The sequence below is a fragment of the Danio rerio genome, chromosome 14 (genome assembly GCF_049306965.1).
Source record: "Danio rerio strain Tuebingen ecotype United States chromosome 14, GRCz12tu, whole genome shotgun sequence".
In the NCBI taxonomy this organism is placed as follows: domain Eukaryota; kingdom Metazoa; phylum Chordata; class Actinopteri; order Cypriniformes; family Danionidae; genus Danio; species Danio rerio.
Genome location: NC_133189.1, coordinates 9,539,724 through 9,556,410, shown reverse-complemented (window position 1 = coordinate 9,556,410; position 16,687 = coordinate 9,539,724). Strand labels below are relative to the sequence as shown.

Genomic DNA, 16,687 nt, shown 5'->3' with positions numbered 1-16,687 from the left:
TGTGCAATAATTTCAAGATGAATGTTTGTGTCATTTTAAATGCTCAGTCTTGTTGTTTAAATTTTTCTGTGTTTGTGGAGAAAAAGCAGGTGAGTCAGCCGCCCAATATATGCGGTGCAGACCAGCAATTTTCCCAAAGACCACCTGCACAGTACAGTTCTTTGTCATGAGCCGAAGTTTCAGTCTAAACTTAGTAAAGTCAAGCCTCTTTAGCAAAGATCTATACCCTGTTCCTGGAGAGACACCTTCCTGCACATTTCAGTTGCTACCCATATCAAACACACCTGAACCAATTAATTAGGACCTGAACACCACGTGATAATTACAGGCAGGTGTGTTTGATATGGGTTGCAGCTGAAATCTGCAGGAAGGTGGCTCTCCAGGAACAGGGTTGGCCACCCCTGAACTATACACTGTTAGATTTTACATTTAGCGTCTATTTGCGGTGAACAAGCAGTAAATGCAACGCATCGAGATTCAGGCCATTAGACAGCCGATTTACTCAGAGTCTTCCTGCACTCCCTCCGAAAACACTTGATAGATCTCGGCTGGCGGATCAATATTCACCGCATTATCACTCTTATCGGTGCCAATATTTGTAACTTTAAATGGGTTTGCAAACCTGTGTACTTTTCATTGCTTCTTTCTCAAACTTCAGCTGTTTACAGTTTACAAAAGCCCCCGTTTTAACTAGTGTGCCTGAAAAGCGTGAGTGCGTCTTGTGTTCGCCCCTCTATTGGAAATAATGAACTTGCAAGAGCTTGTCTTAGTTAATAGACTTAGTCATAATTAATCCAGTGTGCGTGGTTATTAGTCTCGGTGAACAAACTAGCACACAGTTAGCATAACTTTGTTTAGTTGCTGCAGTTTTGTTCTGTGCAGAAACGCGGTGTTGAGAAGCCTTTACGATTTATTAACTGTAATGAATTAAAGCGCGGTTAATAGTGAAACCGGTTAATCGTTGCATCCCTACATGTCGGTGTGTGTGTGGGGTTTCTGTGTGTTTCAGCATGGCACAAATGCACAGGTGAGGCCAAATCACGGCGCATTGCTGTCAGTGTTTCAACAGACACTCAATATAAATTCAGACAGACACAAAAACATAACAAATGTTTGTTTTTTGTTGTTGTTGTAAAGATAGCCTAGATCAGTGGTCACTAATAGGCAGATCAAAGTCTGTGTCCAGACCCAGAAGTGTCCCATACAGACGTGGACATACAACAGGTCTGGTACTTAAGTCCCGCTCTTTCTGGGTGTTCTTCCGCACCCAATGACTCTTGCTATTCACTCCGTTTACCCGCTGTCTGCTTGACTGACTGTACCCGCTGAATTAAGAGAGAAGAGCCGAACACTCTCTTTGCCTAAGTCTCATTCACTACGATGGCGCTGAGTGAAATGGATCTCTCTGGAATCATAATAAAATCATATAGAAATCATAAATAAAAAAGCGTTGTTGTCTTAATAATGAAAGTATAATGTAACCAGAAGTAATCAATACTTTAAAAGTGCTTAACTATTAAGATGTGTTGACATAATTATTATCTGCATAATTGGTTGAGTCAAGCTGACTCAAATGTAAGCTTTTTCCCTTTATTTTCTTAAGCAATTTATTTAAACATACAATTTTCTAAATTCCATAATTTTATTTAATGAATGCGAGAACATGCACATCTACAGTCATATGTGTGAATCTGTTGCATTGTCAGGCGTTTGTTATCCAGTAAACATGTTTATTGTTGTTTGAATTGCTCTGTAGGTATTTTTTTCCAAGCATAGCACAAAACGTACTGTACCAAAACCGTGACCCTAAAACCGTAATACATAACGAACTTTGAGTAGATTAATCTGTTACACCCCTACTGTCATCATGGCAAAGTTAAAATAAATCAGTTATTAGAAATGAGTTATTAAAACCATTATGTTTAGAAATGTGCTGAAACAATCTTCTTTTCGTTAAACAGAAATTGGGGAAAAAATATACAGAGGGGGCTAATAATTCAGGAGGGCTGATAATTCTGACTTCAACTGTAGGTGAAGCATCTTTGTAATTTCACGAATCACGAGCCATACCTTAACCAAATGAGGTGCTTCATGGCGTGTGAGTTGAAAGTGTGGGTTCTGGTCCCGGCAGGCGATCCACGAGTGTTTGAGTACCTGTTCTGCGGTGTATCGGTGATGAGGGTCCACATGCAGCATATGAGACAGCAAGTCCTGTGAACGCACAGCATCTCACTTATTACACTTGCTTCAAAAACACAGTGTAAGCAGATCAGTGTGTTACTTTTGATGACAAATTTATTATAATAATCATCAATCTCACTTTTTCCACTAACAAAAACTAGCACAAAAGCTAAATAAAAATCTGTTTAAATGACCAAAACTGACAAAAATGAGAATTTTGTCAACGAATAAAGGCAAAACTAAAAAGTTTATTAAAAGACCAAGTCAGATTTAATCTCATGTGTAAGCTTGGTGTGTGCGCCTGTTCCTTGGTGGAGCAGTTCCTCGAATCCAATATATCGTTTGTCACAAGGGGCATGAATGAAATTCCTGAATGAAAGAGCCAAACTGCAGTTAAAGTCCACCATTTAAGAGTTTGTCAAATAATTCGATTACTGATGTCCATGTAAACACAGGCGCTGTCTTGTGTGTGTGTGTGGGTGTTTTGCCTCTGTGAAAATCAGCATGTGTCCAAACCGACACTCCTATTTTTATGCAAATTTTTAATTTTTCCCTCTTTTGCTCCTCCGACACTCCCCCCTAAACAGAGCTGGACACGCCCACTTTCCTGACTTTTTCCAAAGTAGAGGTGTGGAAAAAACCCTGCTGAAACAAGGGGGTTTCACGGCCCTTTAAGACTGTTGATACAGTGTTTGCTTCTAGGCTTCGCAACATAAGCAATCATTTGCTAGAGTCATGTGTGGAGAAGAAAAGCTAAAAGCATGTATAAATAAATCTGAAGTGTACTTGAAACTTAATGCTAAGAGTTTTTTTTTTGTTCTTAAGAATGACATTAGATCATGCTTACCGATAACCCTGAGATTGATCTTCACCCTTAAAGATGATTTGGTTTTAGTAATATGCCTGTGGTTTTAAACTGCTTTAAATAGGCCAGCACACAAAATATACACTTCTAAACTAAAAACATCGGTCCTATACAGAAACAGAAAACAACTTAACTTCACTTTGGCAACAGCACACTTTTACCGGTTTAAGAACCTCATTGCCGTGACATCTCTAACTCTACGATTCTTTTCCCCTTTAAAATACTCCATCTGATCACACAATTGGTAACACTAACCCTATTATCTGTGAATTTGTTTTTAAATCAACAGTGCACAATAATAAACTTAAATAATGTCTTCAGCACAGTAGAATTTATTAAAATAGATTTATTTCAATAAATACATCTGCTTGAAAGAGTAAAGAACTCTATGTACAGCTGGTTTATTATAAAGAAAGCATTTCATGAGGCGTTTTATTTAGACTTAATGGTACACCACAACTTTGAAATCTAGGCCTGTATTGTTCAAACCCTAATATCGTTCATGTTCATAAGCGTGTTCTCCAGGAGTATATAATAAGCTTTGAAATTGTAAAGATAAGCATAACTAGGCAAATTCTGATGTCACTAAAATTTATGATTTAACTAAACAGATTAGAGTTTAGTCAGCTAAATTCAGTCAAATATAATCTTATGAAATGTATTTGACTAAAACTAGGTTAAAACTACAAACAATTCAGAAGATTAAAATATGATTAAAATGAAATGGTATTTTAGTGAAAAGACTAAGGATCACAACGAATGAGCTTTTCAGTTCAGAAAACGTGAAGCGAAATGTCAATGTGCTGAGCTTTTTATATTGCTAGGCAAGCACTGTATCAATTGTCTTAATGCTGGAGCGCATGACGTCGGGTGTTCTTTCCATTTTTTGATTTTAACTGTAGGTATACAGAGCGATATGTTAAAAAACAAAGCACAGTAGTGCTTAAGGTGTAAAATAAATATTTTCTATAGAAAATCATTCAAAAAAGGCACCTCGCATCACAAAAACAGAAATTAAATCTAAATCAAAATTTGCTGACAAAATTAACACTAGTAGAGATGCTAAAAGGATTTCTGTTAACTCGACTACTGGGAAAAGCACTTAAACTATTATACAAACAGTTAAAATGGACAGTTCAGCCAAAAATAAACATTTGCTCGCTGTTTAATCTTATTTCAATGATTATAAACTTTGAGTTTCTTTCTTCAGTTAAAAAGCAAATGAACATATTTTTAAGAAAGCTGAAACCCTTTAACCATTGACATCCATAGTAGTAAAAGCAAAAACTATGGTAGTCAATGGTTACAGGTGTTCAGTCTTACTCAAAATATCTTCATTTGTGTTTAACATAGGACTAAACTTGAAGATGTTTGGAACAAGTAAATGGGTAAGTACATGATATATTCAGTTTTGGGTCAACTATGCCTTTAAGCTTGTTTTGCAAAACAGTGCTAATGATGTCAAATCAAACTTTACCTCCACTAAGAACCAAAAGTCAGTCAGTTCACCAAGTTTGCGTTTGAATTGTTTTGAACAATTCTAGACAACAGTGCCAACTATTATTTTTCGTTACCTTTGAGGAATCTGACACAGAATCCCAGTTTCCTCCACTCAGGGAGAATTTCCCACTGCCGATTCGTAACAGAATCTCCTCTGGCGTGTCATTAGGTCCGTTGGCGAAGGGTGTGTACCTGGATAGATGAACAAAAAAAACTGACATAAACAGCACATTCATTTAGACGTACTTTGTTTCATTCAACCAAACAATAAAAAGCTTCAAAATCCCTAGTCAAAAATATAGACACACTATAGACCTTTTTCATGGCTGCTGCATGGAGGGCGCCATAGCGACCAGCGTCTTCCGGTAGAATGCGAAAAACTTCCGCTCCGAAAATGGGTTTCAATAACGTTTTTAATGGATAACAGAGCATTTTTGTGACACACAACTTAGAAATGTATCTGTTAAAGCCGTTATAATCTGTCACATGTGGTTCAAGCGCGTCAGAAATACGAGAAAAACGTTCTCCTACTGTAGTTCACGTGTTTGCCGTCAGAAATAGTGTGCGTGTGCGTTCCCGGCCTGTCAGCAGTTAGCTCAGCGCAGATAGAGAGAAAGAGAGAGCAAACCAGAGTACTGGCATGAAACTTAACAGGTATGTAAGTCGTGCAATTTACAAAAATGACCAATAAAAGTCTGTTATTGATCCTCTGCTGGCTGATTTGCTGTTCATTCTAATAGCGAGCCGTTTGTGTTTGATTTCGTGTGTTGTTTTTACCACGGTTTGTGTTTTTCTGTCATTTTGAAATGACACTAGCCTATATTTTCTTGTGTGTGTCCAACATTTTGGTGAAATACATTTGTTTGGGCTGGTTATATATTTGAAATAAAGAGAAAATGTTGACTTTAGCGATGACGAGGCTTCATTTAAACTGCAGAAGATGCCGTCTGACAACGAGGGGAAAATGCATCACAGCAGCTGTTTTCCATCCTATTAGATCGCATTTCATTAAATGATCAGTCCAGGAGATGGTGCTGATGGACAACAGTATTAGTTCAAAGACGATAAAAGCAGGTAAAATAGATTAAAACTATCGTTTCAAAGCTGTCCAAATGTGACTGTTTACACGCATCAGCTGCCGACCGGAAGTTCTTCGCATTCTCCTTGCGCATACACGCAAAGCATAATGGGTAATTTTGCGTTCCAAGAAAAAGGTCTATACAATTAAAAAAAATGAAAAAGAAAATGCAGAACATTAAAAGTATTGATTTTCAGTTCTATAATAATAGGAACAAGTATTTTAAAAAGCTTGAAAAACGTTATTAAACAAGCCATGCGATATTCCTGTAATAACAACACTCGTACAGCCTCTTCACCCTTGTGTATTACTCCGCCCACAAAGAGGGACAGCGTATCAATAAACTCACAACAGTTTGACAAACATTGCAGCTGTTGGACAACATAATGTTCTTTTAAAGGCTTTTTCAAGCAAGAATGTAGTTGTTTAAGACTGCAACTATGCAGTTTATTTATAAGGATAGTGCCTATTTTAAATATTTATGATTTTAGAGATTCAGGGTGTTCGCCTGTCATACTGAGCAGAGCATAGACGGTTGACGTTTTGCCACAAGATGGCGACAGAGACTGAATAATAAGTCCTAAGAGGAGAAAAACTCAAACCATAGCTGATCAAATCATTATAAAACAGGTAAGCGACTCTCAAAGTCAATCTCTCTCTTATGTCTCTCTCTTGTAGTGCTGTATTTAGACTACAGTAATTTGGTAGTGGTTGCTTCGGTTTTGCTTTGTCAGGGTTAATTATCATCATATTCCAATTGCAAAAGAGAAATACAATTATGCAGTTGAACTGTGGTATAAACATAATATCACACTCGTAGCAGTGCAATTTGGGTGTATATTGTTACTGGGAGCACTAAGGCACACAACCTGCAGCCTGAAGCCAACACACGCCTCTCACCAGTGCAGTCATACAGCCATATCGCACTGCTACGAGTGTGATATATCAGAATTATTAGCCACCCTTTGAATTTTTGCTGTCTTTTTAAAATATTTCCTAAATGATTCAAAAAAGCAGTTTTTAAGTTTTTAAAAATCATTTTAGGGACAAAATTATTTGCCCCTTTAGGCTATTTTTTTGGACAGTCTACAGGACAAACCATTGTTACACAATAACTTGCCTAATTACCCGAACCTGCCTAGTTAACCTAATTAACCTAGTTAAGCCTTTAAATGTCACTTTAAGCTGTATAGAAGTGCCTTGAAAAATATCTAATCAAATATTATTTACCGTCATCATGGCAAAGATCAAATAAATCAGTTATCAGAAATAAGTTCTTAAAAAAATATTATGTTTAGAAAAGTGTTGAAAAAATCTGCTCTCCGTTAAACAGATATTGGGATATACTTCAACAGTATATTACATTCTTAAAATCATTTTCATGGTATGCTATTATGTTAAAATGTATCATTTACAGTATTTTTAAGGTTTAAATGATTTAATATTTTAAAAAGTACATTAATAAGAGATTAGGATTAACAAATCATTCCTTTTTATATACATTCTAATAAAGGCTAAACAGAAATTAATGGCTTGTACATTAGCCTGTTGTTTTACCTAAATGCCAAAAAATACATAAGTAATACCATTGGCTGATGATGAATACATAAGTAGGCGTGGGTTGTAAAACACTCCAAACTGTTGCTTTTGAGCCAAATGGTAAAAAAACAAACAAAGAAAAAAAGGATATATTGTATGTGTGGCCCAAGGACCCGACAATACATGATAGTGATGTCACGATACTGGAATTTCCAACTTCGATATGATACCTTGAAAAACATTGATATTCATTACCATTTATGATACCATTGGGAACAAATTCCACAACACTAAAAGTATGCAAGTAAAGCATTTAAAAATAAATAAATAAATAAAAAAATAAATATATATATATATATATATATATATATATATATATATATATATATATATATATATATATATATATATATATATCATGCTTATAGCAGGTTCATCAGCATTCTAAAATAAATTAGTGCAATCTCATCTTACTTTCAGACCAAAATAGTGTTTACATCTTTATTTTATTATTAATTATTCACCTCCCTCCCTCCTAATTATTAAAGACAGTAACGATACCAACCAAAAGTAAGACTGTATCATTCTAAATATTTCAGTATCAATTTTATAGACAACACTAATACACAAGCAACTCAAACCAGAGAATTAAATGTTTTTGTCTTGTTTTTTTTCCAATGAACTGTTCCGTCCTTAATATTAGCAGAACAGTGCAAAAAGGATATAGAAAGTAATAAAACATGGACAAGCAGCTAAACTGACCCCGCCAGCATAGTGTAGAGTAGCACTCCCAGACTCCAGATATCACAGGCGGCGTCATAACCCTGCCGCATCAGCACCTACAACACATTAGACAAATGTATGTTACACATCAATACCCAACAATACAGGACATGTTTTGGAGATTGAGTAATCTCTATATGCAGAGCAGTTTCTCACTTCAGGAGCCACAAAGTTGGCGGTATAACAGGGTGTGAGCAGGAGTCCGTTATCTCCTCTTAGCTGCTTGGCAAAGCCGAAGTCACAGATGCGTATGGAGTCGGGGTTTCCCGAATCGTCCATGTAGAGGATGTTGCTGGGCTTTAGGTCCCGATGTACAACCTGAGTAAGAAACAGAGCCTGTCACAAATAGAGTACCTGCAAACACTCATACTGTTCATTTCAGTGTCTTTTAATAATTACAGCTGCACTTGTTACAGGAAATACTCAAGACTTTAATGATGCTCACTTTTTGAATAGTACGTTTTGTTCCCCACCAATTCATAAATTTAAATTGTTATTCACAACATGCACCAAAATAATAGTATGCAGTAAAAAAAGCAGGAAGTGGGAGCATCATATACACTAAAACAATGTTAAGCAATTACAACTTCATGTGGGCTTCGAGGCTGAGCGTTTGCTTTCATGCAGCCATTAAAGTGCAAATCCATTTGGCAAAATTACAGCTATTAAATATGACAAATCTTGATAAAAGCAAGTGGGACATTATAACTAAATGACAAAACCTCAAGAAAACTAATCTATGCCTCAAAGATTCAATGCATTTCTCTGATAGACAGATCCTGATTCATAAAATGCACGTCCAAAAGCACCATAGAGCAACGTTTGTATTCATTTATGGAGGAAGAATCGAATAGGAACCCCAATTTGTCCTCATATAAGCAGTATATACTAGCATGTTGTAGTAAAATTTAAAGTACAAATAAAATCAAAACTAACCATATGATTTTGTTAGCATGTTGCTAACTGCGTGGTTAGCAATTCATGCGGGCATGTCATAAATAAAACAATAAATGTTTGCCCTTGTAATCTAAAATTGAAATTTGAAAATGCACTTCATGTTTTGTTTTTTTTCAGTAAATTGTACGTAATTTATGTACAATTTACGTAATTTTAAATATAATGGGCGGGGCTAACATACTTAACCACGCCCCTCCAACTGTCAGTTTTGATAACAACAGAAATGGCGAGGTGGAGGAGTTTGTTAGGTTGCAATAACTCTCTTTCTGAATGAATGCCTATTTTACTACATCCAATCAGCTTGCAGTAAAAAAGCAAGCCACGTCCACTGTTTTGTCATTTATTATTTCAATAGTAACTGCGTCACAATACGAAAAAAAAAAAAAACGCTGGCAGCTTCGGTTTCATGTGGGCTAAGTATGTGAAATGCAACAATGTGACAATTGTGTTTTGCAACCCAACTGAAGCATGATTTACTTATTTAAATTCCATTATGGCTTCCTGTTATGAAATAAGCGCACCTTTCGCCAGAGCCTCTCATTTAAGCCCTCGGTTTACCCGTGCTGCAGTTGTTCAAGTTTAGTTTAGTCACAGCAGGCTGCCATGTACTGTTTGTGTTCAGTTCACTGAATTACGCATGCGCAGTATTATCAGTTCACGGTTTCTCAAATCTGATCTTAGTGTACTGTTCTAATAACTCAATAACTCCGTTTATATTGGTTTATTTCGAGACAGAGGGAGGTGTTATGCATGTTAAAAAGTAAGTAGTTTGTGGATAAGAGTGCTTACTGGCTATGCAAATCGATTCAAATGATTCACCTCGATTTGGTGAACTAGTTTAACCGCTTCATTTAGAAGATCTGGTTAATAAGAATTCATTTATTTGCGATCGTGATCACCAATACACAAATAAAACCCATTGTTGGGCACAAACGTGTTAGATCATGAATTTTAAGTCTCAGAACTTAAAGCGTCACCGTGCTGCTGTCATGTCCAATCGTTGTTTTTGTCATGAGAGCAACAGCGAGGATGACTGAAGGGGAAACAGCTTGATCGGGACAATGACTTATGTATTAAATACATTTAAAAATACAAAAAAATTTTAAAACCAAGGGTGTTTTTTGCTAAAGGTTTAGTTAGTTTCAGTTAGTTTTGCATGTACACAATAAAGTTTCAGTTAGATCCAGTTTTTTTAAAACTCTTTTTTTCAAAAACTCTCGTTTTTATTTTTATTTCAGTTAACGAAAACCATTTTAAAATGTAAGTTTTCATTTTTACGTTCGTTTTCATTAATTATAATAACCTTGCACAGCACACTGTAATAAATGAGGGATAGAGTCTCACCCCCTGGCAGTGCAGGTAATCCACAGTTTTGGTGATGGTGTAGAGCACAGCGCTGGCCTCTCGCTCTGAGAAGAACTTCTGCCTGAGGATCTTATCCAGCAGCTCACCGCCCTTCATGAGCTCCGTCACCAAATACACGAAACGGCCCTCGTCATACACCTGAGTTAAACACACCCACACAATGACACCCGAGTTCTTACAACAAAGAGCTGAAGAGTGTGAAATCTCTGTCTGCCACTCACGTCTTTCAGTGTGATGATGTTGGGATGCTGTCCATACCGCATCAGGATCTCAATCTCCTCCGATGGGTCTCGCTTGCTTTTGTCAATAATCTATTTAATACAATCACAGCAAAAATTATGACGAACAAATGGATATTAGCGATGTCACAGTTCAGAAAATTAACCGATCGGTTTGTAGTCGACAGAGGTGGGTAGAGTATCCAATATATATACTCAAGTAAAAGTATAAGTATCAGCGGAAATTTTTACTCAAGTAAAAGTAACAAACTTAAAAGATACTCGAGTGAGAGTAAAAAAAGTATCTGATGAAAAGATTACTCTAGTAACTAGATACTTTTCATTTTATATATAAATAGAAATATACATTTTCATAGTATTTCCTATATCTTTTTCTTCTGGAGAAGATCTTGTTTAATATCAGCTAAAATAAAAACAGATTTTAATTTAATTTTAAAACCATTTTAAGGTTAAATTTATTAGCCCCCTTAAGCAATATTTCTTTTGATTGTCTACAGAACAAACCATTATCAATTACCCTAGCTTGTTGAATTAACCTGGTTAAGCCTTCAAATGTTATTTTAAAATCGTCACCTTGGAATTACAAGGTTCTATCTGCATTCTGAATGATTTTGAGATTTTTGGCTTTAAAGTTTTTGCATTCCATTTAGCAAACAGTATGTGTGTAACTTTTGCTTTTTAAATAAAAAGTCCTAAAATATAAACAACTTCTAAAAAAAAACCCCCATCATATAATGTAAATACGCTGTCATTCAATGACATTCAATATATCAATAACTCAATTTTGACAAAAATGTCAGATAGAACCTTATAATTCCAAGGTGATGAAATATCTAGTGTCTTGAAAAATATCTAGTCAAAGGTTATTTACTGTCATCATGGCAAAGATGAAAGAAATTCATTATTAGAAATGAGTTATTAAAACTATAGAAATGTGTTGATAAAATATTTCTGTTAAAGCAACTGTATGTTAAAAATAATGTTTAAATGTTGTATTTTTAATGGTTAAATGACTAATGTGTGCAGGGCTAATCAGTTATTCCATTAAACAGCAGTTTCTTTAGTTTTCCCATAGTTACCATTAATAAGGTCTAAAATTATGGATCATTTTGCCACTTCCCACGACATGCTTTTTACAGGTCGGAGCGGTCATTCATCTATATGTTGTGATGTCAGTTCGATGCGTGAATCACATTATGAAACTACCCTTCATGACATCTTGAAGTAAAAACATAGACTGAATTTGAGGCCGGTTGACATAGTCCGATAAACTCATTGCACAGACAACGTGACCGTCCTTTTGGAACCGTAGATGGCGACATGGCATGACCACAGTATAAACTCGCACATCTTCCTAGACTTCCTAGACAGCCATTATTCAAACAGGCATGCGATCCAAGCGAAAGTGGAAGAAACGTCTCTATAGCAACCTCCCACGACACAACCTCTCCAATGTGGCGCCTCGCGATATTTGCAAACAAAATATATGGATCATATTTATGATCACTTGACAGTTACGGAGGAACGCCACCAAATGTAGCGAAGTAAGAGTAATGCTTTTTTTTAAATAATTTACTTGAGTAAGAGTAAAAGTACACATATTTAAATGTACACAAAAAGTGCACGTTACCTAACAATTTTACTCAAGTAAATGTAACTCGTTACTACCCACCCCTGGTAGTTGATATAGCAAAAACACTCATTTTCTTGATTTTTACACATTTTGATAAATTAAAACGAAGATCATGAAGCGTGGTCTGATGAAGCTATACTCGCCCTATCTTCTGCGCTGTCAAAATAAATGCAATACTGTAGTAGTTCTAAAAAAAAAATCTTAATATATAGAACTATGTATTTTTACTCATTTACTGTGGACAGCACAGATCTGCTTAATGTGCCTATAGCTATGTCTGGAGACAAGTTAATAATGTCCAACCACTTTGATGACAGACTTAGAGATTTTAGAATGACTCCCACTGCGTTTCTCCTTCTAAAGAGAAAGTAATGAATTATACAAGAAAAAGGTCCACATTAGCTTCTCCTGCCGCAGCAAATTCCCTTTTTCTTTTTGATATTTGGTGGCCGTTTTTTTTTTAGGAGATGATTTCGTTCAAGATTCAAATAAAATAATGTTATATCACTTTAACTACAATCATTTTTGATGAGGCACCATTGAGTTGTTTTGATGAGTCACGATGACTCACCTTTACAGCAAACTCCATGGCAGTGACCCTGTGTATGCAGCGTTTACATATCGAGTATGAACCCACACCGATGTCCTCCTTCAGCTCGTACACGTCTGAAAACTGAGCTGAGCTGCCATGCACCTGTCACAGAACACAAAAGCCTTGAACATCTACAAACATACAAACAGTTGAAGGCAAAATGATTAGCCTACCTGTGAAATTTGTGTTCTTTTTCAATTATTTCCCAAGTGATGTTTACCAGACCAAGAAAAGTCTAGAAAATTTCTTTTAGTTTGACTGGAAATTGAATTTGCTAAAAAAAAAAAAAAAACCTAATTTAAGGACAATATTATTAGCCCAGCTTTAGATTATCCCCCCGCCCCAATTGTCTACAAAACAAAACACTGTTATCCAATGACGTGTCTTATTATCCTTACTTGCCTGGTTAACAGAATAACCTTGTAAATTGCACTTTAGAGGTGCAGTATGTCAGTTTGACACCCAGTGGTTGAACTAAGTATTGCACCACCGGTTCAAAATACACGCAAGCGCAGGATGCCAGATTGACAACATCAACAGTGTCCCTGACTATCGAGCCATAAGTCGTGTCCTAAATCAAAGCAACGGCACATGATTAAAGGAGTATTTTCCATATTAAAAAGAGTTTTTGTTCTAACCAACACTTGAAATGTATATTTTAGACACAATTTCTATTTCTTGAAGCTGAACAACAGAAAACTGAGTATGATCACTTCGGGTAAACCTCATATGCTTTATTCAGTGTTAAATGCTAAAGATGTGTGGGCGCAATAGCCTAGTGGTTAGCGCGTCGTCATATGGTGCTGTAGCACTTCAGGGCGACCCGAGTTCGAATCCAGGCTTGAGGACATTTTCCGTCCCTAACCCCACTCTCTCTCCCACTTCACTTTCGGTCTGAAATACTGTCCTATCCATTTAATAAAGGCAAAAAGGCCAAAAATAAATCTACAAAAAATACTAATAATGTAAGTTTGAATACCATTGTACATAACATTTATTGCCATACTACTGAAAGCAGCAGCAGATAGTTCACCATGGTATGGTTTGGTGCTCTTTTTATGGCCTTTCCACTATTAATAGGTACCTAAAAGCGAATCGTACTGTACCACTTTTTGGGCACCCTTTGCAAAGGGTACCTAGCACAACAAAAGGGTGCCAAAAGGCAGAGCTAGACACTGAACGATATTGGTTTACAGAGACACGTCACTCGCGCATACACATGCGGAGAATGAAAACAAAGAAACCGCCTTTTAAATACACAGCCGAGACATTACATTGTAATACTACATGCATATAATAACAAGCCATGGTTGACCCAAGCTGAGATAAACCTTGTCATTGTCTTGATGTACAGCCACAAGCCAAGAAGAACAAAGTATGCCGTGTCCTGGTTTTGTTTTAGGAGGTCGTCTAAAAGTGCGAGCTGTTTCACTTTTTCCAGGGAGCTCATGATCGCTCGTTTGCGAGTCTATATTTGAAATAACGAACCTCTTGAGCTAATGATAATAACGTGTGAGCGGTTATTAAAGTGCTTCTGACATGCGATCCAATCATAACCAGACAAACGTGAGAGTGAAGCATGAAAAAACAAAGGAGCAAATGATTCTTTCACCAACTGAAACCATGAAAAAACTGCCATGTTTACCTTCGCCTTTGGACTATTATGAACTCTGAAAAACAGAGGTTACAATCTGGTGAAGATTAAAGATACAAATGAGAGATTTGCACTGACTGGGCTATAAGTTGCATGTTTTGGAACCCAAAGTATGCTGTGTGTAGTTTTTCTGTAATTGGTAACATATCGAAGACTGTAAGGGTCTGTATGTGTTCATAAACAGTTTTTTTAATATAATTTTTTAAATATAATTGCAGACATTAAAGTAGGCTATTAAACTGCAGTTATAATCAAATCATGTTCATAGAAAGGTTAGTAATGAACATTTATACACAAGCATTTATGTGTATAAAGCATGTTTTGTGAGAAGTGCTTCTTATATGATATGTGAACGACCCTTATGGCTTTATTTTGAGCGAGATTTCCTCAAGCGAGAATGACTCCGCACCCGATAGCTCCCGCTGAGCCTTTGTTTACTCGCTGCCAAAACCGACCCAATTTTCTACCCGTCCATTCCCACTAAATTTAGACCTGGTTTCCAAAATCTCATGTTAAATTTGGGTACTACCAAAAGAGAGAGACAACAGAAGAAAGTGTAAGTTGTACAAGGATTGTGGGCTTTTTTACGCTGAAATTTATTCCCACGTTGCAAGAAATCTGGTCTGGTCCCGCAGCTCCCGCGGTACATCTGCAGAAATGCAGAACTCTACCTCAGATCTTGAAAATAGAATAAACAATTTAAAACTAAACTTTAGAACTGTGACTCAGTGAAAACCAACTAATATCAGTAATTCAGCATCTACATTTAATAATGTTAAGGTTTAATAATTACATTATAAACCTTACTATTTCGTAGGAGTGCAGTAAGTGCACTATTCTGAATGGCTGTACTTTAATTTCTGTTGTGTTTCGTTTGGTGTAAACAGCCAAATTCACTTCTCTTGTCATGTCGCAGGTTATTAGGACACAAGGTTACAATGTAACCTGCTCACCTAATGTTTACGTTCATAATATTTATATTATTTGCTAATTAATAACCACCCAGTCTGCTACTGTCCACCGGAGCTCGCATTTCGGTCACTGAAAATATAGTAATTGGTCGGGCTGAATAGGATTGGCTAAACTGGCACTGGGTGGGTAAAAAGAAACAAAGACAGCGGTTCCTACATGAAAAGCTCATTTTCAAAGCAGAATATCTGACTTTTGCATAGTTTTTCCACATAAACAAGAGTTTTTACTTAGCATGTTTCTTAAATATCTGCAAACATATTATGGTAATTTTAATGCTTTAAAAGAGTCAAACACATACATACAGCACCTTTAAGCTAAACACTAATATCTTGTAAAATAACTATAAAAATGGTATGTACAGTCATTCTTTCAATTCCTTGCTCTGTTCAACATAATTTGGGAATTATTTGAAAAAGAAATTCACAGGAGGGCTAATCATTCTGACTTCAACTGTATGCCATTAATATGAATCATGCATAATGATTCAGTCTATTTCTCCTGCTATGAAAAGTAGCATGTTTTAACATCAGAAATAGAACTGTCAGAATGAAAATGAGAACTGTTGCCTTGGCAGCAAGCTGAAATAAATGAAGTTCAATTATACTTATTTTTTCTAAATTAAGAGTACAAATACAAAAACCTCTAAGTGCCATCTGAAATTTCCATAAACAAAGGAGGCCCAGAATAATGCTCATTTTCTGTGTTGAGTTATTTTACTTTGAAGACCATGCAAATGACTTATTCTTTGTAAAATTACTGAACCTACACTCAGGAGTCTGATAAAAATGCACATTTTTAAAGAAAATTTCAGATGGCAATGAGAGGTTTTTGTATCTGAACTCTTCATATATACAGTGCGTCCCGAAAGTATCCATAGCGCTTCACTTTTTCCACATTTTTTTGTTAACTTACAGTCTTATTCCAAAATGGATTAAATTATTTCCTAAAAATTCTACACACAATACCCTATACTGACAATGTGAAAAAAGATTCTTTAAAATTGTTGCAAATTTATAAAAAAAAAAAAAAAAAAAAAAAGAGCTCCGGTAAGTTCTGTTTCCACTGATAATTCTTGAGATGTTTCAGCAGCTTCATTAGAGTTCACATGTGGTAAATTCAGTAGATTGGACATGATTTGAAAAGGCATACACCTGTCTATATAAGGTCCCAGGGTTGACAGTGCATGTCAAAGCACAAACCAAGCATGAAGACAAAGGAATTGTCTTTAGACCTCCAAGACAGGATTATCTCGAGGCACAAGGCTGGGAAAGGTTACAGAAAAATTTCTGCTGCTCTGAAAGTTCCAATGGCAGAATTAGGCTAATACCA

The 16,687-nt window shown here is 36.1% G+C and overlaps 1 protein-coding gene across 12 annotated transcripts in view; it reads right to left on the bottom strand.

Moving 5' to 3' along the window:
* The window catches only part of rps6kal (ribosomal protein S6 kinase a, like), a 62,420-nt gene that overhangs the window by 2,425 nt on the left and 43,308 nt on the right, over nucleotides 1-16,687 (bottom strand). For all 12 annotated transcript variants that reach the window (XM_073921222.1, XM_073921231.1, XM_073921229.1 and 9 more), the window contains 7 exon segments: nucleotides 12,712-12,834; nucleotides 10,490-10,579; nucleotides 10,248-10,406; nucleotides 8,103-8,264; nucleotides 7,926-8,002; nucleotides 4,621-4,738; nucleotides 2,071-2,211 (listed from right to left, as the gene is read on the bottom strand). In XM_073921222.1, coding sequence (XP_073777323.1) covers nucleotides 2,071-2,211; nucleotides 4,621-4,738; nucleotides 7,926-8,002; nucleotides 8,103-8,264; nucleotides 10,248-10,406; nucleotides 10,490-10,579; nucleotides 12,712-12,834 — 870 coding nt within the window.